Raw genomic sequence first — 26,471 nt, forward strand, 5'->3', positions numbered from 1 at the left:
TGCTCACTAGAGCTGCCGAGATGCCCCAGCACAGCACCACCAGACAGTGACACTGAAAACAGCAGCTGTAGCAGCTGCAATAGCCGAGTGGTCAACGAGCCCACACTCACGCAGCTCAGCGAGGTGCCCAGTTCTGGGTCTTCACCTTTCCTTCCAGGCTGTAACAATACCAAAGCTGGGAACAGTTTCAGTCACTCAGCTGTCTGCAAAGCCTCTCTTTTCTCCTCTGAGGTTGGCTGCTGTAAGCCTGTCCATGTCCTTCAGAGGCCCACAATAGCCTTCTGGAAATTCAGTGAGATAGGGGCAAGAATGGCTGACTGCAATTGCTGGATCCTCGAGAACACTGAGTCCTAGGGGCTGCTTCTGCAGTCTCTTATATTTCTTATCAGAGCCTCCATCCCCACTGATTCTGCCAGTATTTCACCTGGCATTATCCTTACCTGCACCCCCCTCCAGGGGGCGCCACCCGTAGCAACCTTTGGCTTCAGCCCCCAGTTACACCCTCTCCATGATTTCTCCCCTTAGTACTGTTATTTCTTTGTGTGCGTGCAGGTAGGCACTCATTGGATTCCTGTTTCTAAGGAAGTGCAAGCAATGTATTGTCTTCCCTGTTTTATCGCCATGCTCAACACTTGCCATTTGTGTGGGTGACTTTCCTGAACACTGTTGTGTAAGTGTAATGGAGAGCCCTAGAATTAGCACAGGGTAGGCACAGGAATTGGCAAAGGCTAGGCACTCAGCAAGTACTTTTTGAATTAAGAATTAGAAGTTGCTGATTTGGGGAAAATCTTAAACAAATCATTTTCTCCTCTTATTTAAATTGTTATAAAATATATATAACATAAGGGCCTCTCTGGTGGCTCGGGCAGTTGAGTGCAGTGCTGTGAAGCTGTCTGCAGCATCTGCAGTGCCAGTTCGATCCCCGCCGGCTTCAGAGCAACCCACATGGCAAGCAACCTCTCCTGTCTCGCCCACTGCTCCCCTCAGCAGTGTATTTTGTCAGTCTGAATGTTCTGTTCCCCGCTCTGGCTCTGGTGAATCCTCTCACCCTCCCGCACATCTGGCCTGTACCCCAGCTCTTGTATAAATAAAATAAATCTTTAAAAAAAATTAAAATATATATATAAAATAAAATTTACCATTTGATATTTTAAAATATTTCCCTTTATTTTTTAATTAAATTTTTAAATTTATTTTTATTGGCGTTACTATTTGGATACCCCCATTAGGTTATTACCACCTTAGAGCATCCACCACCTAATCACCTATATTCCACCAACATAGTCCATTGTGCTTCCTTCCCTCTTGTTCTTACCCCTCCTCCAACTCCCCCGTTGGTGCTTCAGTTCTGTAGTTCATCTTCAAGGGCTAGTTTTTGAGCTTGTCTTTATCTCTTAGTTTAGATACTTTATATTCCACATATTAGTGACATCAGTATCCATCTTTCTCCTTCTGACTTGTTCCACTTAGCATTATCTCTAAGTACAATTTAGTGACATTAAGTACATTTACAGGTTGTGCAACCATCATCTCTATGCATTTCCAGAACTTTTCCATCATCTCAACTGAAACTGTATCCAGTAACCACTAACTCCCAATTTCTCTGTCACCTTAGTCCTTGATTACCTCTGTCTTTCTTTCTGTTTATATGAATTTCCCTATTCTAGGATCCTCAAGAGGCAGAATTACACAATAGTTATCTTTTTTTTTTTGTCTTAGCATGTTTTCAAGGATCTTCTGTATAGTAGAATGTATCAAAATATCATTCTTTCCAAGGCTATATCATATCCCATATTTCACAGTATGTCTAAGCCATATTTTGTTTACTCAGATATCTGTTGATTTCTCCCCTCTCTCTATAGCTTTTCAAGTTCATCAACTTTAACAGGACCATGAGTCAGCTCTCCACAACCATGTCTCGGTGTGCCAAAGACCTCTTTGGCTTTGCTATTATGTTCTTCATTATTTTCCTAGCATATGCTCAGCTGGCATACCTTGTCTTTGGGACTCAGATTGATGACTTCAGTACCTTCCAAGAGTGTATGTAAGTATAGATGAAATTAAGAAGGAAAATTTTATCAGGGAGGTCACTGCCTTCTCAAGAATAAAGAAATGGTTTATTTTTAATGACCAAGTGTTTAAAAATAGTTATTTAAAATGAAAATTCACTCACTTTCCCAAAAGCATTGATCCACCAATGAAAAGATGGAAATATGCTGCTTAAGCCAGCTCTAAAGTAGGAGAACTGTAGTAAACCAACACTGTTTCAAAAACCGAGGTCTTGGCTCCAAATGCAGATGTTAGATTTTAAGTGACCATTGGACTGTTTTTTTTTTAATCTGATTAAATATCATTGTCATGTATTATAAACTTCAAGTTATTTTCTAAGAGGAAAAAAAACTCTCTAAAATAGCACCAAAAACTCAAACCAGGACAGAAATATTCAGTCTTTTTCCAAAGTTCTCAAACATGATATTAAAAACAAACAGTAAGTAAATGGTGTTAGATTTCCAAGCCATTTAGAAATTAGTTTGGTGGGAAAGAAGATCAGGATAATGGTGATCCCTAATTAATGTTGCTGAGTGATAAAAGTCAGGAATGGAAATGATTTTTCTGATTAAGCTTCACCTTTGACAACATACATGCACCACTTGGAGGATACTGGGTCTTTGACAATCAAAATTTGGCTGTCCTGCAGAAATTATTTTTACCAGATTTTTAAATTCACATCCAGGGTGATCATTGTGAAGGTTTAGATTTACCATCTTTTAATCAGATTATCTATTACATTCTTATAGCTGATTTCATTATGTCATCTAATAATAATTATTGCATTTTATATAGTATAAATCAAATTTTATATTTTAATCAAATGAAAATAACATTTAGCATGAAAGCATATTATTTTTTATTCAGAAAGCTCCAACCACTTATAGAAGTAGCAAGAGTTTTCCATAGGGACTGACAATTTCCAATTATTTGGCACCTCTCGATATTGATGAAAAGGTTTGAAAGTGTGAAATCTTGTTTAGGAAATGTTTTATCAATGACAGACATTTTTTGGTTTTGTATTGTGGTGTTGTGTTTTGTTTTGTTTTGTTTTTATAGCTTCACTCAATTCCGTATCATTTTGGGTGATATCAACTTCGCAGAGATTGAGGAAGCTAATCGAGTTTTGGGACCAATTTATTTCACTACATTTGTGTTCTTTATGTTCTTCATCCTTTTGGTATGTACACTTTTGTTTATAGTGAAGGTGACTTGAATGTCAGTGATCACCATCTGTTCTTTTCTCTCCCACTGTACTCCCTATCATTTTTTTAAGGACCAAGGAAGTAGGGAAAATGTAGACATTAGAAAACATATTTTCTTTTACTTTTCATCTATTCACAGTGTTAAGCTTTTACCATTATCTTTTCCATTGTGTACCATTTATCCATATTTATGTGTCTGTTTATATAAAAACATAGATCAAGTGTAAATGTATAAAGTCAGCTAAAAGAGTACTCTACCTAAAGAATAAAATATGCTTACACATTTTTTTAAGAAAAATGTCAGCACTCTTGTGATCACTTGCTAGCATGACTTTACATTTCTCTCTTCCTTTTAAAATATAGGAAGTGACAAAGCAAACCAGGTCCAGGATAACAAGAGTAATATTTGAGTTAATTATGGCTTCTTAGGATTTAGAAACTATATTTTAACTTATTCATATTTAACATACCTAGAAACTACCTACAAAGAACACTCAAAGTTTTATCATAAAATTAAATCTAACAATGAATGGAAATTTCTTTGGAAATTATTTTCAAAAATATTTTTTTAAATTCTCTTGATTTGGTACAAATTATCATTTTTAACATTTGGCATGCAATTAAGAATCTTTTAAGGCATTTTGTTCTTCACCTTAACATTAATACACTTATTTTCCACTGAGAAGCTGTTAAATTAGTTTAACCTAGGCAGTGTTTTTTTTTTTAATTTATTTATTTATGTATACAAGAACTGGGGTACAGGCCAGTGGTGTGGGGGAGGAGGGTGAGAGGATTCATCAGAGACAGAGTGGGGAGCAGAACAGGCAGACCTACTGAAATACACTGCTGAGGGGAGCAGTGGGCAAGGCAGGAGAGGTCTGAGGTCTGTGCCATGTAGGTAGCTCCCTGGCCCTGGATTGAACTCATGCTTAAGTGGCTGGGAATAGCTTCATAGTTCTGCAACTTAATCTCCAGCGCCACTAGGGAGGCCCAATGCAGAGGGTATTTTACATCTATACTTAAGATCTTAACTTTAAACACCCTTTTGACTAGCATTAAAGACATTCCTTATATCAGCCATCATCTTAAGAAAGCGACAAAATGGTTTCCATTTTCAATAAGTTTCATAAAGATCCTTTGCTAAGGTTTAGTAAATCAGTGTAATTATCTCTCAAGTTGGTCCAGGTATGTGGTGGTTAAGCCTATGGCATTGAGTACCCGATGTACTTTAATAGCATTGAAAGAGTCAGGCGTACCATGAAATATGTTTGTATCTTGCTGAACGAATATGTTATGATTAATTTTAAACTTAAATCTCTGAAGTTTATTCATCCTGTCATGTATTAAAGGGGAAAAAATAAACAACAGAGAGAAGAGTAAGCCTTGTTCCTCTCTGACATGAGCAGTGTTTTGGATTCTGAAGCAGCTGTATCCCTATTCAAAATACAAAAACCAGGACTTGAGAGTTCTGTAGTGGGCCCCTCAGTGGACTTCGGACCACCTAAATTTTCTTAGCATGTCAGTCTGTCAAATAGGGGTGTAACTGTATCAATCCAAAATGCCCTGGTGTGGCCTTGCCCTGGTGTTCTGTAGCTGGCAGCACCTACTAAGTTATTCAGTCATCGACTCACTCACTAGATCATAATGAGATCTTCATTTTTATCTTTACAATGAAGTAATTTTTGTATTACTGTACAAAAAAAGAATTATTCTTCCCACATCCCTAAGAAAAAAAGGGGAGACTACTGGCAATACCAACCTTCTTTTTACAAAATGACAGCAAGGTACAGGGTTGGCCACTCTGGCTTTGATGACTGCCAGGTGCTGATTCATAGAAATAAATTTAATGAAAGTATGAAATTTGACCAATTGAGTATTGAAATTTGAAGAGGTGTTTAGTGTTCTATACCCGTAAGTGATTTATGTCAAATGAAAAAAAAGTAGAGAATATAGGTAAGTAAAAATAATAAAATAATCCCACTAGTCACAGATTTGTTGTATTTCATTCTTATCTCTTTTTGCAAATATATGACAATGTATGATTTTATTAGCAAATCTATGTATTGCATTTTCCTTTGCTGTGACTTAATGGAAAAAATAATTTTCCCAAAGAATATGTTATGTTAGACTTCTTAAACACGCAGATTGCAAACAAAAAAAATTAAGCTAAAAGTCATGTGTTAAATATTGATTGATGTTTATAAATTATATTTAGATTTCTTCCTCAACCTCTGTCTTTCTTTGATTTATAACAGAATATGTTTTTGGCCATCATCAATGACACTTACTCTGAAGTTAAATCTGATCTGGCCCAGCAGAAAGCTGAAATGGAACTCTCAGATCTTATCAGAAAGGTATGACAAGTTCTAGTTCTCAGATTTATTTCATTTTTTTACATAAAATTAACCTTTTTTTAGCCATATTCCCAAATCAACATTGATACCTTGACAATGATTAAAATAAATAGTAGGTTGCTATATTTCAGGAATAATTTGAATGTTCTCTATCTTGGAGCTAAAGATAAATATACTGCTCTCTTGAATTTAAATACTGGGACTACTTTAATACACCAGAATTCTCAATAATCTCTAAACTCTTAATATTTGAGCTGCTGGTCTGCTTCCTTTTTTTCATTTTGACATCTCCTCTGCTTGGCTTTCACTTCCTACTCCAGACTTCAGAATAAATTAAAAGGGAATATTGTGAGTTCATTTCTACTTCTATCTTAATTACTATTTTGAAAAAGAAAAGACTGTGTTATAAACAATATAAACATTACTTCAATAATAAAACAATAATTTTAAAAGAGCAAAAACTGTAGAGGCAAATATTTTGTAGTTCATACTTTACTGACCCTTGACCTTCCATGGAAGTTTTAAAATAGCCAGAGGAAAAGGTACCTGGATTAAGACCAGTCTAAGGGCCTGAGAACTTTCACTTTGTACCTTCTCAGGAAATGTTTCATTGTTCAATGGAAGGGCAGGACAGGAAAGTTGGGCAGCTTTGTTCTCAATGTGACTTCTTTATTTGGTTTGAAGCAACAAATAATTACATCTAAAGGGCACAATTTGTTTGTTCCGTAACATCACTTAGCTAAGCGTCAGTGACTCCTTGTCTGTACTATGTTGTCTGTGAATCATATTGTAACAGAGAACAAAGTCTCTTGGATGAAGACCTAAGATTTGTGCTATCCTGAATTTTATACAGTTGACTATGTATTAGGAAATCTCTTGTGCATAGACAAGCAGTCCTCTTCCACAAATTGGAGTTAACATCAGCTTCTCAACACAGTTCAAATTTCTGTTAACATGTGTATGTTAACTGAGTATTAATTGTGAACGTACAGGGCAAACTTAACTACTGGCCTGAAGTCTATAAAGCACTATATAAATAGTGGATGTACATTATAACCAGTAACTAATACTGTCAAAATCTAATGTGATTGGTTACTGAGCATCTTCTATTCAGTTCATGCACAAAGCTTTAGCATTGCCTTGTTGTTTCCCAGTGATAAACCCATGTAACATTTTACAAAAATGCACAATTGAAAGAATAGCCCAAAGATGAATAGGTCAAAGATGAAAATACATCAAAGAAATAAAGAATGTCATGCTGGAAGTGATATTGAAAGCGGTGGAATGGCGTTATAGAAGAAACAGCAAGTTCAAGGCTGTTGATCCTGCTGCCGCTATAGCTCTGGAGATGCAGCTAGAACGTAGTGAAGGCAAATTTATCAACATAAATGAGCAAGTGATTGTGATGAAAAGGATGCCAATCTCAGAGAATCTGATGCCAACCAAAAACTTCCCACTAAAGGAAATCTTGTAGATATTTCATAATATTGAACGTGCAAAGAATAAAATATTGAAAGCTAATCCATATTAGGAAAGAACTATGATAATTCATAAAGAGATAGAAAAATTGCTCATTGTCTGTCATATCTTACTCAACAAGAAGGCATCAAGCTTCTATGGATAAAGTTTTTGACAGAGAAATAGAACACCTTAATTTGCAATGTTTCTAATGTGTTAAATATCAGTGTACTAAATATATGCTGGAATATTTTTTATTTCCCTATATAGTTGTATTGAATATTAAGGAAGCTTTCAGTGATTTGACAGAAAGTTTTGAAGTTTGAAGTACTAAATATATGCTGGAATATTTTTTATTTCCCTATATAGTTGTATTGAATATTAAGGAAGCTTTCAGTGATTTGACAGAAAGTTTTGAAGTTCGCTAGCAATCATAATTTTCCCCACTGATCAATAGCATCACTTTGCACAGTGTGAACTTGCATCACCATATTTACAGCCCATGTAAAACAACTGCCTATAGTTTATTAGCAAAAAAATCTTCATCTGCATTTCATTGGAATTTTTAACATACTTAGCATGTGTAAGGAAATTACTGAGGGCCTCCCCGGTGGCGCAGCAGTTGAGCGCTGGGTTGAGCGCTGGGTTGCGAAGCTGCCCGCAGCCTCTGCAGTGCCAGTTCGATCCCCAGCTGCTCCCCGGCCACCGGAGGAGGGTCCCACATGGTGCACAGACCTCTCCTGCTGCCCGCTGCTCCCCTCAGCAGTGTACTTCAGTCCTTCTGCCTGCTCTGCTCCCCGCTCTGGCTCTGGTGAATTCTCTCACCCTCTCGCGCTTCTGACTGTACCCAGTGCTTGTGTAAATAAATAAATAAATAAATAAATCTTAAAAAAAAAAAAAGGAAATTACCGAGCATGAGCTAATACAGAAAATAAAAATTAATGAATAAATTTATAACATTAATAAAAATTAATCCATAATGCAGGTTTCTCAATATTCAGAAGAACTGTTCCACATTCAGGTGGCAGAGAGCTATGGAATGTAATAATACCATTTTTATAACCTGAACTTAAACACGTATATGAGCAAAGGGCCCTTAGTCCTTGATTTATTAAAGGGCTGACACTTTCCATATATATAATATATCCAAGAGGATATATTATTCATTCACTCAAATCATATTTGAGTGATCAACTTATGTCAGACACTGTTCTGGTCACAGGGTTTACATTAGTTGTTTCGATAAATGGAACATAAAGCAGATGTGAAAGGAGAATTCATTAAACCTAGTCTTTTCTTTTTGACAGGCCTACCATAAAGCCTTGGTCAAACTAAAACTGAAAAAAAATACGGTGGATGATATTTCAGAGAGTCTGCGGCAAGGGGGAGGCAAATTAAATTTTGACGAACTTCGACAAGATCTCAAAGGGTAAGAATTGTACTTCCTGAGCCCTGGAAAAGTCCTCATGTAAAGATAAATTCATGGTGACAGGGTATTTCTGGTCCAAGTACTCAGGGACACATTTTTTTCAGAGGTGGACTCTTTGGGGGCCGTATTGTAACAAGAGCACTGGTCCTGGTGCAATAGTTCCTCCTCTCAGCATTTTGATGACTTTGTGTTTGGGCATGAATGAGTTCATCTATAACCTCTCAATAATTTCAGGAAGGGCCACACTGATGCAGAGATCGAGGCAATATTCACAAAGTATGATCAGGATGGAGACCAAGAACTGACTGAACATGAACATCAGCAGATGAGAGACGACTTGGAAAAAGAGAGGGTGGGTGCAGTTTTGAAGAACATGATTAAATTTGATTTAGCATTTAGCACTGTAGGTGAAAACACCTACAGTGTTTCAGACACCATACTAACTAGTGGGTTATTGATGTTTGCACTAGCTCACACTCTTTCGTTCTCTGTGTGTGTGTGTGTGTGTGTTTATTTGTGTATTTTTCTGAAAGGATATATATTGCACAGCGATGTATAAAGATGTACTATAATTTACCTTAAATGTAAAAATATCAAAATGAAGAACAAAGTGAAACAAAACTTAAACTATGAATGAAACTAAAATATGTATTCCGTAAAGCGATATGTGCTTATTAAGACTGGGCTACAGATTTGGCTTTAAGCTTTCTGGTAATCGATGTAAGAGAAATCTGAGTAGTTGCATAATATACAGTGTCCATAAGAATGGGAAAAAATTTCTCAGAAGATTAAAAGTTAATTGATCTTCAACATTTATTATACAATAAAATTAAGAATTGCCTTCCATTTGAAAACTTATGAAGCGATTAAGAGTAAACTTTCAGGGCCTCCGTGGTGGCGCACAAGGGTTAAGTCTCAGCACTATCAAGCCATCAGCAGCCACTAAGTTCCATCCCCCTCTGGCCAGGGAGCTACCCACGTGGTGCAGTAGTGTAGCCAACCTCTTCTGTCTCTCCCACTGCTCCCCTGAGCAGTGTATTTCAATCTATCTGTTCTGTTCCCCACTCTGTCTCAATACACACACCTCTAGCCTGTACCCCAGTTCTTGTATGCATAAATAAATAAATCCTTAACAAAAAAAAGGTACACTTTTATGGGTTTTTATAATCAGAAATAATTAAAAGCTTTAATATAAATTTAAAACATAAATGGTTAAACAAACAAATTCATTATCATTGAGATACAGAAAATACTGGTAAGTATTACACACAATAATCATTTCCCTACTGGAAAATGAGAGAACCCCAGTTGCTCCTAAGCTCTCCCCACAGAACATGGCAGTAAATGAAACACTTCACTGGTGATAGTAAAATGCAAAAAGAAGACAATGAGCAAAATTATTATCAGATTATGGTTAGTTAAAATTCTTTACTATTAAATCCTTCCTACTTTGGAACTATTAAATGTGTGATCCTATGAAAATGTGATAATATATATTTCTTCATTTACTTTTTTTTTTTTGCTTTGTTGTGTTTTTAATATTCTTTTTCATGGAAACAAAAAGTTAACAACTCATTAAAATCTGTATTGAAAATTTGCTAAGCTGTGATATGGAAAAGCATGGGAATCACAGTTTGATATTAACCACAAAAATGTCCTAGTAAAGAGCACACATCTTTTTCCTTTTTTGCTCAAGCCTGTGGGATCTGGGTGTTCCTGTCTCCCACTTATTGACCCTATGTTCTTCAGGATGACCTGGACTTCGATCACAGCTCTTTACCACGTCCCATGAGCAGCCGAAGTTTCCCGCGAAGTCTGGATGACTCTGAGGAGGATGACGATGAAGACAGTGGTCATAGCTCCAGAAGGAGGGGCAGCATCTCCAGCGGGGTTTCTTACGAAGAGTTTCAAGTGTGAGTATAAATGAGCTGGCAGGATCAGGATCTGGGTTGACAAGAGTCCTTAGGAGACCAAGCAATTTCTCCTAGCTCTTCCAACTCAATCCTTTCAGTTCATTAGTAGCAAAATATAGTTTTTTTAAAATAACTTTTATCGCTTCTCGGCCTTTTGGCTAAGATCAAGTGTAAAATAACTTTTCTTGCTCTTTTCTCTTTATAAAATAATGTGTTCATTATAGAAAAAAATGGCAAATAAAGACAAGTAAAAGGAAACATGAAAATCTCATATTCACACCAACCAAAAATGCCAATGAACATTTTGGTGTTTCTGTCTCCATTTGCATGTGTTTATTTTTTCTTTGTTTTTGTGGCCTAGTACTTACATGGTATATCCTGAAGAATGTTTTACATGCACTTGGAAAGAGAGTATGTTTTGCTGTTGAGTGGTCTGTAGATGTTTGTTATGTCTGGTTGGTTTATTGTGCTATTCAATTCTCCTGTTTATTTTCCTGCCTAGTTCTATCTACTGTTTGAAAAGTGGGGTATTCAAGTCCCCACTATTTTAATTAAATTATCAATGTATCCTTTCTTTTCTGTCTGGGATCTCTTGCTTTCACCCTGGAGAACTTCCTTAGTATTTCATCTAAGCAGGTCTGCTTGCGATGATTTTTCTCAGTTTCTATTTATCTGGGACTCTATTTCACCTTCATTTCTTTCTCATCTCCATGCTTCCTGGTAAAAGGACAGCTTAACCTTGCTGAGGTATGTGATGAGTCATTTTTACCTTGCTACTTCCAAGATTTGTCTTTTTCATTACCTTTCAATATTTTCACTCTAATGTGTCTCAGTATAGACCTCTTTGAATTTTTCCTGCCTGGTTTCATTAAGTATCTTGAATGTGCACTGTTTTCATCAAGTCTGGGAAGTTTCCGCCATTATTTCTATTAGAAGAATTTTTTATCTCCCGTCTCTTCTCTCCTGGGACTTCCATTATGCATATGTTGGGATCCTTCATAGAATAGTACCTGACATTCTCTAATTTTCTGTTCATTTTTCTTTATTCTTTTTTTTCTCCATTCAAATTGTATAGACTGTGTGTGCTTTTGTGCTTTTCTTCTGCCAGTTCAATGGTGCAATGAATTTTTCATTTCATTTATTGTAATTTTTATCTCCAAATCTGTTTTTGCTTCCTTTTAGCAGTCTCACTCTCCTTATTGATATTACCTATTTGATAAATGTCATCATACCATTATTTTTTTGAAGCATGAGTTCTTATAGTTTTCTGAATATATTTATAATGACTACTTTGTTTATTTTTATTTTTTTATAATATTATTTTTTTACATAACTGTTCATGTTTAAACAATATTTGCTTCCCCCCACCCCCTCAGGAGTAGTCCCCATAGAGTTTCCTTCACCAGTGCACCCGTGCACCATCACCTCAGTCCCCTGTGCTTCTCCCTCCCTCCCTCTGATCCCTCTCCCTCCTCCTCCCCTGCAGGATGTCTCTGATTTATAATTGTCCATTTTTGCTTTGTTGTGTTTTGTACTGTTAGTATTTTTTCACACTGATGTCTTATGTGGTCCCCCTATATTCCAATAAACCAACGAGTAGTTGATCTCCTGCAACAACTAGCCTCCTCTTAAGTGCTCGTCATCACAAAATCACAATCTCCATAGTTTTCAAGAGCACTCTTGTGCTTGCATTTCCCCACACTTTGTTCCAAATAAAGCCAGATGAAAGCTTTGGCACTCTCTGTCCACCCACCTGCTTCTTCCTGGAGGCAAAATCTCTGTTCCATTGCTCTAGATCTAGGGGCAGGGACAAATGGCTCTGGCCTCTCAAAATGACACACTCCTGATTCTTGAGCAAGCTTGGGCTGGCAGCCTGCTCTTTCAGCTCTGCTGAAATGACAGCTCCACCCTACAATTGGAATAGAGAAAGTGAGCCTCATACCTCTTAGCCATTGTTGCCTGGATTTGAACCTCTACAATGTGGTTGAGAGTGGAGGCATAGGAAAGGGAAATGCTGGCACCCTGCCTTTCCTTGACAGGGAGCTGAGGGCAGAGGAAGCCCTGTGTTCTTTGCTACACACATACACACACACACTCTCTCTCCACAGTGTCATTTACATCACATCAAGCTGGAATACAGGCAAGGGGGAACCAATTAGGCCTCAAATGTCATAGATTCTTACTACTCTGACTGAAATTCAGTCACTTATTTTAAATAAATACATGTATGTACTTAATGCCCTTAAGAAAACTTTTAAAAATAATATTTTTAAATAATTTTCAATTGTTATAGTTGTTTCACTGGGAATAATACCTACAGAGACCTTCCTTGAGCCATCATTCTAGAGGTTGTCTCCAATTTATAGTTTTTTAAATGTTTGCATAGCATTCTGTTTATTCAAAATAATAAAAACATAACCATTAGTATACTATTATCTGATTGCTTTGTCAATATTTATGAGCATAGTTTTATTTCACTATTTTGTTGCAAAGTAATATTGGCATCTCCTTAGAATTCCATTGTATAAATAAATAAAAAATATTTAAATAATCTCACTAATTTTATTGTAAACATTTTTCAGTGACCCCCTAATAGTATGCAGAGCTCTAATTAATACCTTTGTAGCCAGAAATTACACATATACTTGTTTCCTTTAGAAAATTTTCCAATAAAATGAAATATTTAAATAAAAGGATAGGCATATGTTTTGTTTTTTTTTTTTTAATTTTCTAGAGGCATGTCTTATTTATCTATTTGTTTGTTTGTTTGGTTTATACATGCACTGGGTACAGTCAGAAGCCGGGAGGGCGAGAGAATTCACCAGAGCCAGAGCGGGGAGCAGAGCAGGCAGAAGGACCGAAGTACACTGCTGAGGGGAGCAGCGGGCGGCAGGAGAGGTCTGCGCGCCATGTGGGACCCTCCTCCGGTGGCCGGGGAGCAGCCGGGGATCGAACCGGTGCCGCAGAGGCCGCGGGCAGCTTCGCAACCCAGCGCTCAACCGCTGCGCCACCTGGGAGGCCCAGATAGGCATATGTTTTTAAGATGTCTTTCTGATATGATGTTGACTTGCAAAAAAAGTTGTACCACTGAGCACTCCCACAGCAGCGTATCAGAGTTTGCCTGTAAAGTCTGAGGCTATTTAGAAAGGGTTTTCTCCCCCGTCTTCCCCCATCTTCCATTTACTGAAAGAACGCTATGCTAAAAGTCAATTTCAATTGTAATATTGAGACTTTTTTTTAATATGCCATTGTTTTATAATAATACAGAGTCTCAGGAGTCCAGCTACACACCTCCATAAATGTATGTATCACCACAACCGCTACCAAAGTTCTAATACCTGTCATCACTATCCAACTGATCCCTTCCACCTGTTCATCCTCCCTCTCCCACTCACCGTATTCTTTCCCCCTGATACCCACCACTTTTTTGTCAGATCATCACATTGTTGAAGAAAAATTACATAGTCCTGTGAAAAGCCAGATGAGCTGAAAGGAGAACACAAGATGACTTTGCCCCTCTTAATTGTGGTTTCCACAGTCTGGTGAGAAGAGTGGACCGGATGGAGCACTCCATCGGCAGCATTGTGTCCAAGATCGATGCGGTGATCGTGAAGCTGGAGATTATGGAGCGAGCCAAACTGAAGAGGCGAGAGGTGCTGGGAAGGTTGTTGGATGGAGTGGCCGAGGTAAGTGGTCATGGGAAACAGAAATGCTCTGATTCTATAAAACACTGGGGAAGTCATATTTGTAACCCATAATCAGAGAAATTTCTATTTCTCCATAACTGCAAATCATTGCAGATCCCGATGATAATCTGGAGGTTCCACTTTCTTAGTATTCCACACACCCGTGGTCCTGGCTTCATTGGACTATACAATTAGGCAAAAAATTTACTCAGTGACTGAGAATTGCTATTATATGCTGCAAATCTCCAACTTTCCCTAATAACAGATTCTTTGGCTCCCAGATTTCCTAAGGCAGTTTTGAAGTACAAGAGTATGCATCACCCTGCCCCCAACATCCTGGTTTCTTTTTTCTTTATTAGGACGAAAGACTAGGTCGTGACAGTGAAATCCACAGGGAGCAAATGGAGCGCTTAGTGCGGGAAGAGTTGGAACGCTGGGAATCCGATGATGCAGCTTCCCAAATAAATCATGGTTTAGGCACACCAGTGGGACCAACTGGTCAACCTCGCCCCAGAAGCTCCCGCCCTTCTTCCTCTCAGTCTACAGAGGGACTAGAAGGTGGAAGTGGAAATGGTAGTTCCAATATCCATGTTTAGGATGTGTATTTGTATATGAGTTCCTAATAGCAAGAAGACGGCTGTCCTGAGTTGCCATAACAAGTACACTATTTTTGTGCCCTGACTACCATACGATGCTGGTCTTTGTGACCAGTTATTAATTCTTCTGCACTTTAATTTATTTTAGGGAAATTTTGTCCATGGATCAAAGGAGATTTTTTTTCTTATTCTCATATAGGAAATGTAGGTGTAAATATTGAGGAAAAATATCATTGTATAATTATATTAAGTGGTATGCCCACTTGCTACCATGCCTGAGCCCTCTCAGTTGACAATGAAGTAGCCTTTTTAAGCTAGAAGAGAACTATCAAAAGGCTTCTGAGTTTTATTTCCAATTACATAAATCAGTATTGTCATTTTGGCCCACCATGTGAAAGGAAAGTAGGGGCCTTCCTTTTCACTCAGGCTTAGCTCATGGGTGTAATACACAGCTTTCTTTTAAGAAAGGAAACTTATTTCAACTACCTTCCTGGGGTAAACTTTTCTAAAATATGAGCTGGAAAAGAACTCCAATCATAGAATGTGTATGTAGTCATTATGCTAGAATTTGTATGACTGATTAAGATATTGAATATTATGCTTTTTTGTTATTTTACCATAACTAATGTCTTTGGGACTGACCATAATTTTTACACTTATTTTCATTCTCATATGCTGCATGAAACCACCAAAGATCCATTATGGGCAAAAATCTCATTTCTAACCATATCTTACGAGAATTAAAAGAAGTTCAATCACCACATTTGACTTTCTCTAAAAATTGGTTTAGAATGAAAATGCATCATTTGATTGAATTTATTTGAAACTGATTTAAAGTTTTAATCTAGGAAGAGCAATTTACTCAAATTTTTTAGTATATACAGAAAATTTTAACTCAGTGAATATGATCATTTTAAATAAAATTTCAATTTTGAAATTCATATAAAAATATTGTAAAACTTAAGTTTGAATTTTATACTTTTTTTAAAAAATATGTAACTCAAAAACTCTTGACCGGTGCTTCAAAACTAGAATTTGTAATCTAAGTGGAGTTCAATTTCATGAAAAGGAGGTTTTGATATTGAAAGGCCACCCATTATATAAAGTTATCTGCCAGTTTGAATTTGCAGCTTTTTTCCCCCACTATAGAGGGTCTTACAAAATTTATGGGAAGAAATCTATTTCTCAATAAAAAGCAAAAATCATATTTTTCAGAAGTTTGAGTAAGATGACTTTCTAAGAGCTAATGGGATAAGCCAGATGCTGGACTCTTACTTGGAAAAGATAGAAGTGAGGCCTGTTTTTAAATGTTATGTTTCATACTCACATAGTATTCATTTAATTGGTAGAGTATGTCAGTCAAATGTTCAGTGGAAACATGAGCAGACAAACCCACTTCTATGGAAGTGCTACACATTGAATCTCTTTAATATTTCCCACAGCTTCATCTCCATTTTTACTTTTTGTGAATATGCTACACAAAGTTCTTTATTACTAGGTACTAAAGTTTGCATTCCAGGGATATTGAGTGTATGTATTTATGTATGTGTACCATTGTGTTACATGTAAACAAACTTCAATTTGAAGTGCAGCCTTTATGTGGTATCCATGTATATTGACTGTGTGCCATATATTAATATTGGCCACTATAAAGTCTTTTTATAATACTTATACTGTTTTTTCATGTCCCCTATAAAATTTTGCTAAATTCTTTCTTTTTACCTATAAATTACATATTTCTTTCCTCTGTAGTCATATAGAATTCCCTACTCATCCCTTCCCTTTCATCTCCCCTCTATAATGATATTATTAAAAAGATGTTACATATGCAATCTTTCTCAACAATTGAGATTCATTAATATGTAATATTGAGCACTTTACTTATTAATAAAGACTTGATATCATAGCAGGTGTAAGAATTGTTTGTTCTCTAAGCGTTGTCTAAGTAGAAGCAGTTGGGTCATTTGCCTAGTGAGACTACTAGTGAAACTTTAGACTTTGGAAAAGTCATCTACTCTCTATATGTCCAAAAGTATCATGACCGACATATTATTCTTCTGTGTTTACTACATTACATGCACATTTCAGGTTACTAATTAACCTTTAAACACAGAGCTATCATGCAAGGTGGTTTAGTCTCTTTCAGAAATAGATCCTGAAACAAGGATTTTCTGGCAGGTGGTTTACTTGGGTAGCATAGACAACATGGATAGTGGAATGGGGAAAGCAGGGAAGGGTAGACAGTTAATAAAGGATATATCATCGGATTTGCTAACAGTGGAGAATGTCAAAGTTTAATTCCTGTAGTGAAACTGTGATTAACAGTATAGAACACACAACTCAGGAAGTAAGACTTGAGTTGGAAGGCATCTTTGGGAGAATGGTAGTAATTCCCTAGCATTTCCAGTAGACAGAACAACCCTTCCTGGCTTCTGAGCAACCCCAGAGAGAGAACTACGCACTGGTAGTTAGAAGTCAGTAGACACACAAAGGTCATGGGCAAGGCACACACAGTGCCCACTTCATGTTATCATGCATGAACCAACTATGATTTCCAGTCCCTGAGCATTCCATACAAATGGCATCCGACGGAGTTGTTCTACTCAGTGACTCACCCATCAAACAGGGAGAGGTTTAAAGTAGAGGGAAAATACCAATGAGCTAAGATTTTTTTTTCCTCTCTCTCTACTTATGGGGCATGTCACCATGACAAGACATCTGGTTTTGCTGAAAACTTCAGTTCCTCATTTGGAATTTGGAATTAATATTGTGTCTCCCTCGCAGTATTTTTTTGAAAAATAAGATCTGTGTGAAAGTAAGGTAAAACTAAAATTTCCATTACAAATAGAAAAATGTAATATAAATAGCTAGTTCAGAAACTTGCTCAACAAAACTGATCTGTTGAATCAACGAAAAGGAAAGGAATTCCTGCTGATGTCAATTTTGAAAGGTAAGTAAAGGAGATTGATGTTGCCAAATGTTCATTTGAAATCACCTAAAAGTCTTTTCTATAAACTAGTGTATGTGTGTATGTTGTGATGGGAGCTATATTATGTGTAGTTTTGTGTACTGCTCTTTCATATTCTATCACAAACATGACATGTGTCCTGATTTTTTTAATAACTACAGAGTGGTGCATTCTATGAATTAACCAAACTTATTCACCCCTCCCCTGATATTGGACATTTGATTGCTTCAGGTTTTCATTAAAACTGATAATACTATGACTCACATACTTAGGCATAAATATTTTTCACATTTCAGATTATTTTCTTACAGAATTCTTTATAAAAAAACTTCCCAGAAATGTAATTGTCAAACAATTCCTTAGAAAATTGGCACCAATTTATACAAGAGCCAAAATTATGAATGTCGATTTGCTGAACTGTCCACGTAAGAAATTCTTTTTTTAAGCAAAATTGTTTTAATTGAATTTAAAAAGAAGAAAAGCACAAAAATGAACAAATACTGAACTGCAAATGTCTCCCCCAAAGACAGGATTTTTTAGTGATTTTTTCTAGTGCTTAAAAAGAAATACATTCAAAGCCTTAGAAAATGTTTTTTGTTTTTTTTTTAAGATTTTTATTTATTTATTTACACAAGAACCAGGGTACAGGCCAGATTTGCGGGAGGGTGAGAGGATTCACCAGAGACAGAGCGGGGATCAGAACAGGCAGACTGACTGAAACACACTGCTGAGGGGAGCAGCGGGCATGACAGGAGAGGTCTGCTGCGCCATGTGGGATCCTTGCCAGCTGGCCAGGATCGAACTGGCGCTGCAGAGACTGCAGACAGCTTCACAGCACTGCGCTCAACCGCCTGCGCCACCAGGGGAGGCCCAAAAATGGGGATATTTTTGACTGCAGAATGGAGGCTACTGGAGGTGGGAGGTGGGAACAGGGAGGGCGGGGCCCAGTGGCAGATGATAAAGTACTATGTGTGCTTGATGATGGGTATGAGGACATGAGAACCTATTCCCCTAAATCACATACAATGTTGTAAACCAATGTTACCACAATAAAGGAAAAAAAGGGATATATTAATGGGTGTAGTTTTCAGTTTCAAGGGTATAAAACAAAGATCACAGAATAAAACTGGAAAAGATTAATTTTTGCCAATTCAATAAGTAAAAAGTGCAATCAATTTTAAAATTCCTTACAGTTTTCATTTGTTCATATGACTCACCTGTGTTTTCTCACGTGTTTCTGATTCTTCTACTGAGTGAAGGAAATATTTTATGCCCTTGTAGATAGGGTTGGCCCAAAGATGTAGTAAAAATGATAGATTATCCTTTAACACCCAACATAAATAGTAAGGCGACTAGGGCATCCAATTGAGGTGGTGGTGGTAGCTGACTTTACTGCACCCAGAGGAATGAAAAAATTGTATACATAGAGCATCTTTAACTTGCACCTACCACATGGAGTAAACACATTCAGAAATGTTTGGTCATCTACAAAATAGAAGGATCATATTAAGATCTATCTTGAAAATGTCAATTATGACCTAAGTTAAAAACTCTCAGAATTTTTGCGCCTCCCCTGGTGGCACAGGCAGTTGAGCACAGGGCTGTGAAGCTGTCCGCAACCTCTGCAGCACCGGTTCGATCCCGGCCGGCCTGCGAGGGTCCCACATGGCGAAGCAGACCTCTCCTGTCTCGCCCGCTGCTCCCCTCAGCAGTGTATTTCATCAGTCTACCTGTTCTGATCCCCGCTATGTCTCTGGTGAATCCTCTCACCCTCTCGCGCCTCTTGCCTGTACCCCAGTTCTTGTATAAATAAATAAATAAATCTTAAAAAAAAAAACTCAGAAGTTTTGAAAACAAAGTATCTTTGATAAGTGCAATACTCAGTAATCTTTGGAGGCTCCAAGTACTACCAGAAAATCTAAATGCTATGAAACTCACCCCTAAGAGTTATATTGAATGTTACTAGAATGCTGTTAGCACAAATGTAATTTTTATACCGATCAAACTCTTAATATATCATACAAATCGGCATGCCACTGAACGGAATGCACAGTTTGCAAATGTAGAAAAAGGTGTTAGCAATTTTTATCTATTTCTCTGGGTCCAGCTTTTTTTTTTAAAAGATTTATTTTTATTTATTTTATTTTATTTATTCATACAAGAGCTGGGGTACAGACCAGAGTCGTGGAAGGGTGAGAGGATTCACCAGAGACAGAGTGGGGAGCAGAACAGGCAGACACCGAAAGCACTGCTGTGGGGAGCAGTGGGCGAGGCAGGAGAGGTCTGCCTTGCCATGCGGGATTTTCCCTGGCCAGCCTGGAATAGAACCAGCGCTGAGGAGCCCGTGGAGAGCTTCACAGCACTGTGTTCAACCGTCTGCGCCACTGGGGAGACCCTGGGTCCAGAATTTGAACTTAAAACATGCAAACCAGAAACACATATGAGATGAAATTTTCCAATGCCTTATTTTATTCAAGTCTGTTGTTTAAGTCAACAAAACATACTTGTTTTTACATTGGAGCAAAGCATATTTTAAAGGTTTGAAAAGAAGTCCTCCATGTTATGAGTTTAAAATAAAAATATTTTTGTAGAGATGATTATGCATTCTCTATTTTACCCTGAAATCTCCTCTTTTGAATAAATCCAAGCAGAAATCTTTCCAAAGTCTCCATATAAAGCAGAATGGTTTTTCGGTCAATTTTTTCCACCATTAAGATTTCTAATATATCTGTGTGGAAAAATTGAGAGTCAGGTCCTCCACTGGTGGTGCAGGTGATTGAGCACAGAGCTGTGACACTGTCGGCAGCCTCTGCAGCACTGGTTCTATCCTGGCCGCCTGCGAGGGTCCCACACGGTGCAGCAGACCTCTCCTGTCTCACCCACTGCTTCCCTCAGCAGTGTATTTCACCAGTCTGCCTGTTCTGTTCCCCACTCTGTCTCTGGTGAATTCTCTCATCCTCCTGTGCATATGGCCTGTACCCCAGCTCTTGTGTAAATAAATAAATAAATCTTTAACCCCCCCCAAAAAAAGATTTCTAATATACAATGCCTTCTATATGCATAATCTTTTAAAGATTAAATGATTTATGCATACAAGAACTGGGGTACAGGCCAGAGGTGTGGGGGGTGAGAGGATTCACCAGAGACAGAGTGGGGAACAGAACAGGCAGACTGACTGAAATACACTGCTGAGGGGAGCAACAGGCGAGTCAGGAGAGGTCTGCTGCACCATGTGGGAATGTGGGATGCTCCCTGGTTGGGGATTGAACTCGTACTGCAGTGACTGCGGATACTTTCATAGGTTGCGCCTTAACAACTTGTGCCACCAGAGAGCCCTCTATATGCATAATTTTTGAAGTTGATTTTATATATGTTGTGCCATATGCTTCTTACATCAATCCAATAAACGGAAGCATTTCAAAATCCTTCATCCCTATTACATTTTCTCCTTCAGCTCCACACTGTACCCATTTCTGCCATTTCCTCCATAGAGATCCTTTATGAGAAGTTCATTTAGAAAAATAAATTCTGTATGTTGTTTATGTGCATCTAAATTCTAGATCTTGTTCTTTTTTTCTTACTACACTGTGTTATTAAGATGTATTTCTTCTGCAGTTATGATGATTATGTAATATTTTCCTAGGGCGCAGTCAGTCGTATTTTGTTTATCCATCCCTCTAGTGAAGGCTTCGATGCTGTTTCAAAATCTTCGTGAATAATTCCTTTATTGATTCTTCATGAGCTCCTGCACAAGTATGTAACAGGAACCAGAGTGCTGAGTCTCAAATACATAAATATTTAACTTTACTCAGAACTGCTGACTTGGCCTTCAGTGAGACTGCCCCCCTATAATTCCACTCGGCACGCAAGTATCCATGTCTTTGCAGGTTCTGTGCCATCCAGCTTTCTACTCTTTGTTAATGAATGGCTTTAAAGGTAGGTGGCATTTTATTTTTCCTTTCTCTGTTCCTAATAAGGTTGAACATCCATCATATCGTTGGTTATCGTTTGGGTTTCTCTTTTCATAAATTTCCCATTCAAACCCATAAACCTGTATTACAGTTTGAGCTAATGGGAAACCAGTATGTTTTTGTTCATTGTTGATTTTACCACAGTGTCAAGGTCTTTTTGTTGTTGTTTTGCAAAAGTTACTAGTATGGTTTAAGTATCAATCCTTATCAGTTTGGGACCTTGTTAATAATCTCCTATCCAACTGATAACTTTGTCTATGTCTATCTAGTTTCATGTAGTAAAATCCATCTTTTCTTTTTTTCTTTTTCTTTTTGCTTTATTATTTGTGTTTGGAGGGTTTTAAAAAGACTTTCATGACACATAAACCTTTTATTTATTAAACTTGTAGTTTCACCTTTCACATTTAATACATCTTAAGATCAACTTTGCATAAAAGTCTATATGCAATTTTTCCCATATAATGAACCAGTTTTTTCAACACTTTCTAAAAAGCCATTTTTCATAATAACCCCTGATGTGTTAATATAGTTCAGGTTTAGTGTATGTGTGTCTTTTTTTTTTAATTCTTTAGCCTTTTACACCAATCTGTAAGTATTTCTGCACAATGGTTTTTATTACTATGACTTTGTACACTATGTCTTCATATGCAGTAAGTTCTTCATATGGGATCTACTCTTTTGCCTTTTTAATTGACTAGGCTATTTCTGTGCTTATGTTTATTTTCCTGTTGAAACTCAGTTGTAATTGTATTGAATTAATGAGCTTAGGGAGAACAGGCATCTTTATAATGTCAGAACATAACTCTACATTGATTTAGAACTTCCTTAATTTGTTTTTATTACTATTACACACAGAATTGTGCTTTCCATTACATTTCCTATTGTTGATATAGTGAAAAATTATTAATCTTTTATAAATGAAACTTGGATCATCACACTCCTTTACCAATGCCAATAGATTGTGTTGGTTAATCGTTGGGTTTTCAATGTAGAAAACAATCTCATTTGTAAATGAGCGTAGTATGATGTTGGAGAGTAGCAGTGATAGTAGGCATACTTGTCTTATTTCTGGTCTTAAAGGGAATGAGTTTTAGTTTGTATTCCTCTCAAAGAAAAACCAAGACAAGGATTTTGGTTCAGATAATTTATTTGGAAGGTCATTTTAGGAAACTGGAGTAGAAACAGAGAGTGAGCTAGGAAAGGAGGAAATGTCGAGGCTATGTGTGTCATTGAAGTTGTCTCTGTAAGGGGCCAGAGCTCAGCTCCACCTCTGAGAACACCGCAGAATACCTCCCATAATCCCCAGGCTGGGGAGCACATGCTAGGTTATTTGTCCACTGACCATGATTTCTATTGGTGAAAGGGGTGTGCTGCGGTCATTAATACCCCTGCACTTTAAAGGTTACACTTGTACTTTGGACTGAGCAGTTTCTTTCAGCTTTGGAGAAGTCTTGCGGCAGACAAGTGAAAAGATTTATGGTTCGGGCTTGAGCAGGGAGGCTGTCAATATGAGGAAAATGTCCCCACGGCTGTGCACATAGCAGGTGCACAGAGAAGACATGACAGAGTACCAGAAGCATCTTTTCCTCGCTCTCTTAGCCTCCTTTCCAGGTGCAATCATCAACAACTTCACTGCTGAGGTTTCAAAGCCCTCAGTTCCCTTATCCTCTATCAGACCGTGAGTTGTTTGTGGATTGCCTGTTCACTGCAACCACTGACTTACCTCTGTGAATTTTCTGCCCTGTTATGTAGCATCTAAGCCCAGTCTCTTGTAACAGGGACAACGAATGTGATCATTCCTTTCTTTTCCTGCTGTTCTACCATTTTGTGAGAATCTCAGTGACTATGTAGCAAACATCATTGCAGATTCAGTGGAACACAGCCTGTATTTCCAGTGGAAAATGCCCCACCCCCATTCTTGAGGATTTGGGAGCTCCAATGCAGCAGAACTTAAAGCTGCAGAGACAGGAAGCATAGATTCTAGGAGTAGGCTAATGGGAATTTTATAGAGAAGCCATTATCACTTGGTATACAAGCATATGAATTCTGTTGGGAGCAGGCACTCTTGGGTAATGGCAAAGGTCTACAAACTTCCCATAGAAGATCAACTAATAAATTTTGGGCTTTATGGGCCAAAATGTTCTATGTCACATCTGCTTTGCCATCAGTAGTGCAAAACTAGCCCCACAGACATTGCAAATGTGAATGAGCATGACTGTATTTCAATAAAGTTTTATTTATAAAAACAAGGAGTAGATGCAAATTATAATTTGTCCTCCTCTGGTTTAAAGCATAGAACACATCTGGAGATGGTGCTCCAGCCTTGCAAACAGTGTCAGCCAGGAACTAGCACTAGCATGAAGCTAATAACCAGTGTGGTGCCCTCTGAGATGTAACCATAGTGGCTAAAATGTATTGAGCTCATCCTATGAGCCAAGTATCTCTAGGCACTTTACATGCATTACCGTAATTAATTTTCATGCTCCTATGGAGGTAGATATATTAGAATCCCTATTCCATGGATGAGAAATACAGAGTAAGTGAAGCCAATCAAGGCCACATCTGGTGAGTGGAAGATGACAAGAGGAGAGGGAAACTTGCCTGGGTAACCACAGAGATTAGAAGCCCTGTGTTATCCTCACAGCCTCCGAAACACTTCTTTTAAGTACATCTCTCTAGCTGTCAAAGAGCTCACCATGTGAATTTTTGACATTGCAAATATGAAAAAGCATGGCTGGAACCAAGGGATCACTGGAACCAAGGGATGCAGCGCAGCCTTGGAGCTTTTCCCACTTTAGTGCTGTGGCAAGCAATATAATTCCACTCCCTTGACAGCCTACGGCAGCTACCATTTTGACCTGGTGGTGGAGTCAGCGTGGGTAATCCTAATTCTTTCCTCCTCTCCCAGCCCTTTGGTCCCTGAACAAGCCCCTGCTTTTGATTTCTGCAGGTAGGGTGCCTTGGATTTGTCAGGTGCCTCTTTTTGGGGGGGCCTTGGAGCTCAGCTTTAGACTCTGCCTGTTTGGCTGAACATTTGCCCATAAGGGGATGGTTGATTTCCAAATTTGATCAGGTGACTGTATCTTGAACTTTTCTTCTCTTCTATTCCTTTTGAACCTCTCACTGATTAAAAATCTTTGTGCACACTAAAGTTTGACTTTTATGTATAGGGTGGTGTAAGGACAAGAATGGCCACGGGGCAGGTTTTCTGATCCCATGCAGACCAGGTAAAGGAGGAGTCAGAGTCCTCAGCGGTTTTTTGCAGGTCCTTTATTGGGGTTCACCAGACATATGGCAGGCAGGGGTGCTGGGGGGCCGGGAGGCTGACAGGCCTCCCAGCCCCCAGCAAGTCTTCACTATATCTGGGCTCTCCGGCGTTCTCTGCTTCTCTCTCGGCTTCTGCTATTTCTTTCTCGGCTTCTCTTTCGGCTTCTACTGGCGTCCCCATGACGCTGCCCCCAAAAGCACAGTCTTGGCACAGGTGTACCCACTTCAGGTGCCCGCCATCAGGCATGCATTCAGGACCACAGGGTTCCCTCATCTATCCTGATGGCGGGAGGGCAGAAAAGCCTGATTTTTTACCTTACCCTACAGGTGGGCATGAACCCTTAGAAAGAGTAACAAGGAACTTTTCTATTAACAGTCTGGAGTCCCTGGACACCCCTCAGTTTTACCTGGTATCATAACTTCTATTTGAAGCCCACTGTCCACATGCTGGCTTTTGCAAAAGTGACCCACCAAGGTTATTTGTCAGTCACCCAGGTAATACTGCAGGATTAGAGTCAAATCTTAGGTAGGAAGTAAGCTATGTGACTGTTTGACTAGGTCTCTCAAACTGAGGTTTACGCCTCTGTAAAATGAAAAATATGGAGTAATTTGGGATTCTTGAAACAGTGTACTGTCAAGTCCATGCTGGTTGGCAAAGAAAAGAGGTCAAACTGAGGGGCTAGCCATCACTTGCATCAAAGCAGCAACAATTTCAGCTGTCATTGATCAAAGACATATATGCTCTTCTGTGCAGTTATGGGTAATAAAATGATGCTGCTGGTTAAAAAGGTTTGATTCACTTATAGCAGGAATATAGTGGAACCAAATAAGACATCAGTGTAAAAAAATAGTAACAGTACAAAACACAACACAGCAAAAATGGACAATTATAAATCAGAATCATACTGCAGGGGAGGAGGAGGGAGAGTGATCAGAGGGATGGAGGGAGGAGCACAGGTGTAGGGTAAGGTAAAAGGTATCAGGCTTTTCTGCCCTCCCGCCATCAGGATAGATGAGGGAAACCTGTGACCCTGAATGCCTGATGGCGGGCACCTGAAGTGGGTACACCTGCGCTAAGACTGTGCTTTTTAAGGGCAGCTTCACGGGGATGGCAGTAGAAGAAGCCAAGAAGCAGCAGAAGCTGAAGGAGAAGCCGAGAGAGAAGCAAAGAAGCAGAAGCAGAGAGCCCAGAGAGCCCAGGGATTTGCTGGGGGCTGGGAGGACTGCCAGCCTCCCTGTCCCCCAGCACCCCTGCCTGCCATATGCCTGGTGAACCCCAATAAAAAACCTGCAAAAGCCACTGAGGACTCTGACTCCTCCTTTACCCGGTCTGCTGGATCATAGAAAACCTGCACTGTGTCCGTTCCTGACCTTACAACAGGGGACTGAGGTGATGGTGCACGGGTACATTAGTGAAGGAAACTCTATGGGGACTACACCTGAGGGGGTGGGGGGATGCAAATATTGTTTAAACATGAAAAAATGATGTAAAAAAATAAAAAAATATAAAAAATAAAATAAAATTGAATTTAATAAAAGCAATGACTGAAAATGTATGAAATGATAATCTAAATA

At 38.4% G+C, this 26,471-nt stretch overlaps 1 protein-coding gene across 1 annotated transcript in view; it reads left to right on the top strand.

The window, feature by feature from the left end:
* PKD2 (polycystin 2, transient receptor potential cation channel) overlaps nt 1-14,861 on the top strand; it is a 49,083-nt gene extending 34,222 nt beyond the window's left edge. The window contains exons 8-15 of the mRNA XM_037530616.1: nt 1,863-2,044; nt 3,109-3,229; nt 5,510-5,608; nt 8,374-8,495; nt 8,730-8,847; nt 10,245-10,408; nt 13,947-14,094; nt 14,454-14,861. Coding sequence (XP_037386513.1) covers nt 1,863-2,044; nt 3,109-3,229; nt 5,510-5,608; nt 8,374-8,495; nt 8,730-8,847; nt 10,245-10,408; nt 13,947-14,094; nt 14,454-14,690 — 1,191 coding nt within the window. The 3' untranslated portion in view covers nt 14,691-14,861. The remainder of the gene's footprint in view (nt 1-1,862; nt 2,045-3,108; nt 3,230-5,509; nt 5,609-8,373; nt 8,496-8,729; nt 8,848-10,244; nt 10,409-13,946; nt 14,095-14,453) is intronic.
* Nucleotides 14,862-26,471: the final 11,610 nt, after the last annotated feature.

Source organism: Talpa occidentalis, unplaced genomic scaffold, assembly GCF_014898055.3.
Source record: "Talpa occidentalis isolate TD23 unplaced genomic scaffold, MPIMG_talOcc4v2.1 talOcc4.6, whole genome shotgun sequence".
Classification (NCBI taxonomy): Eukaryota; Metazoa; Chordata; class Mammalia; order Eulipotyphla; family Talpidae; genus Talpa; species Talpa occidentalis.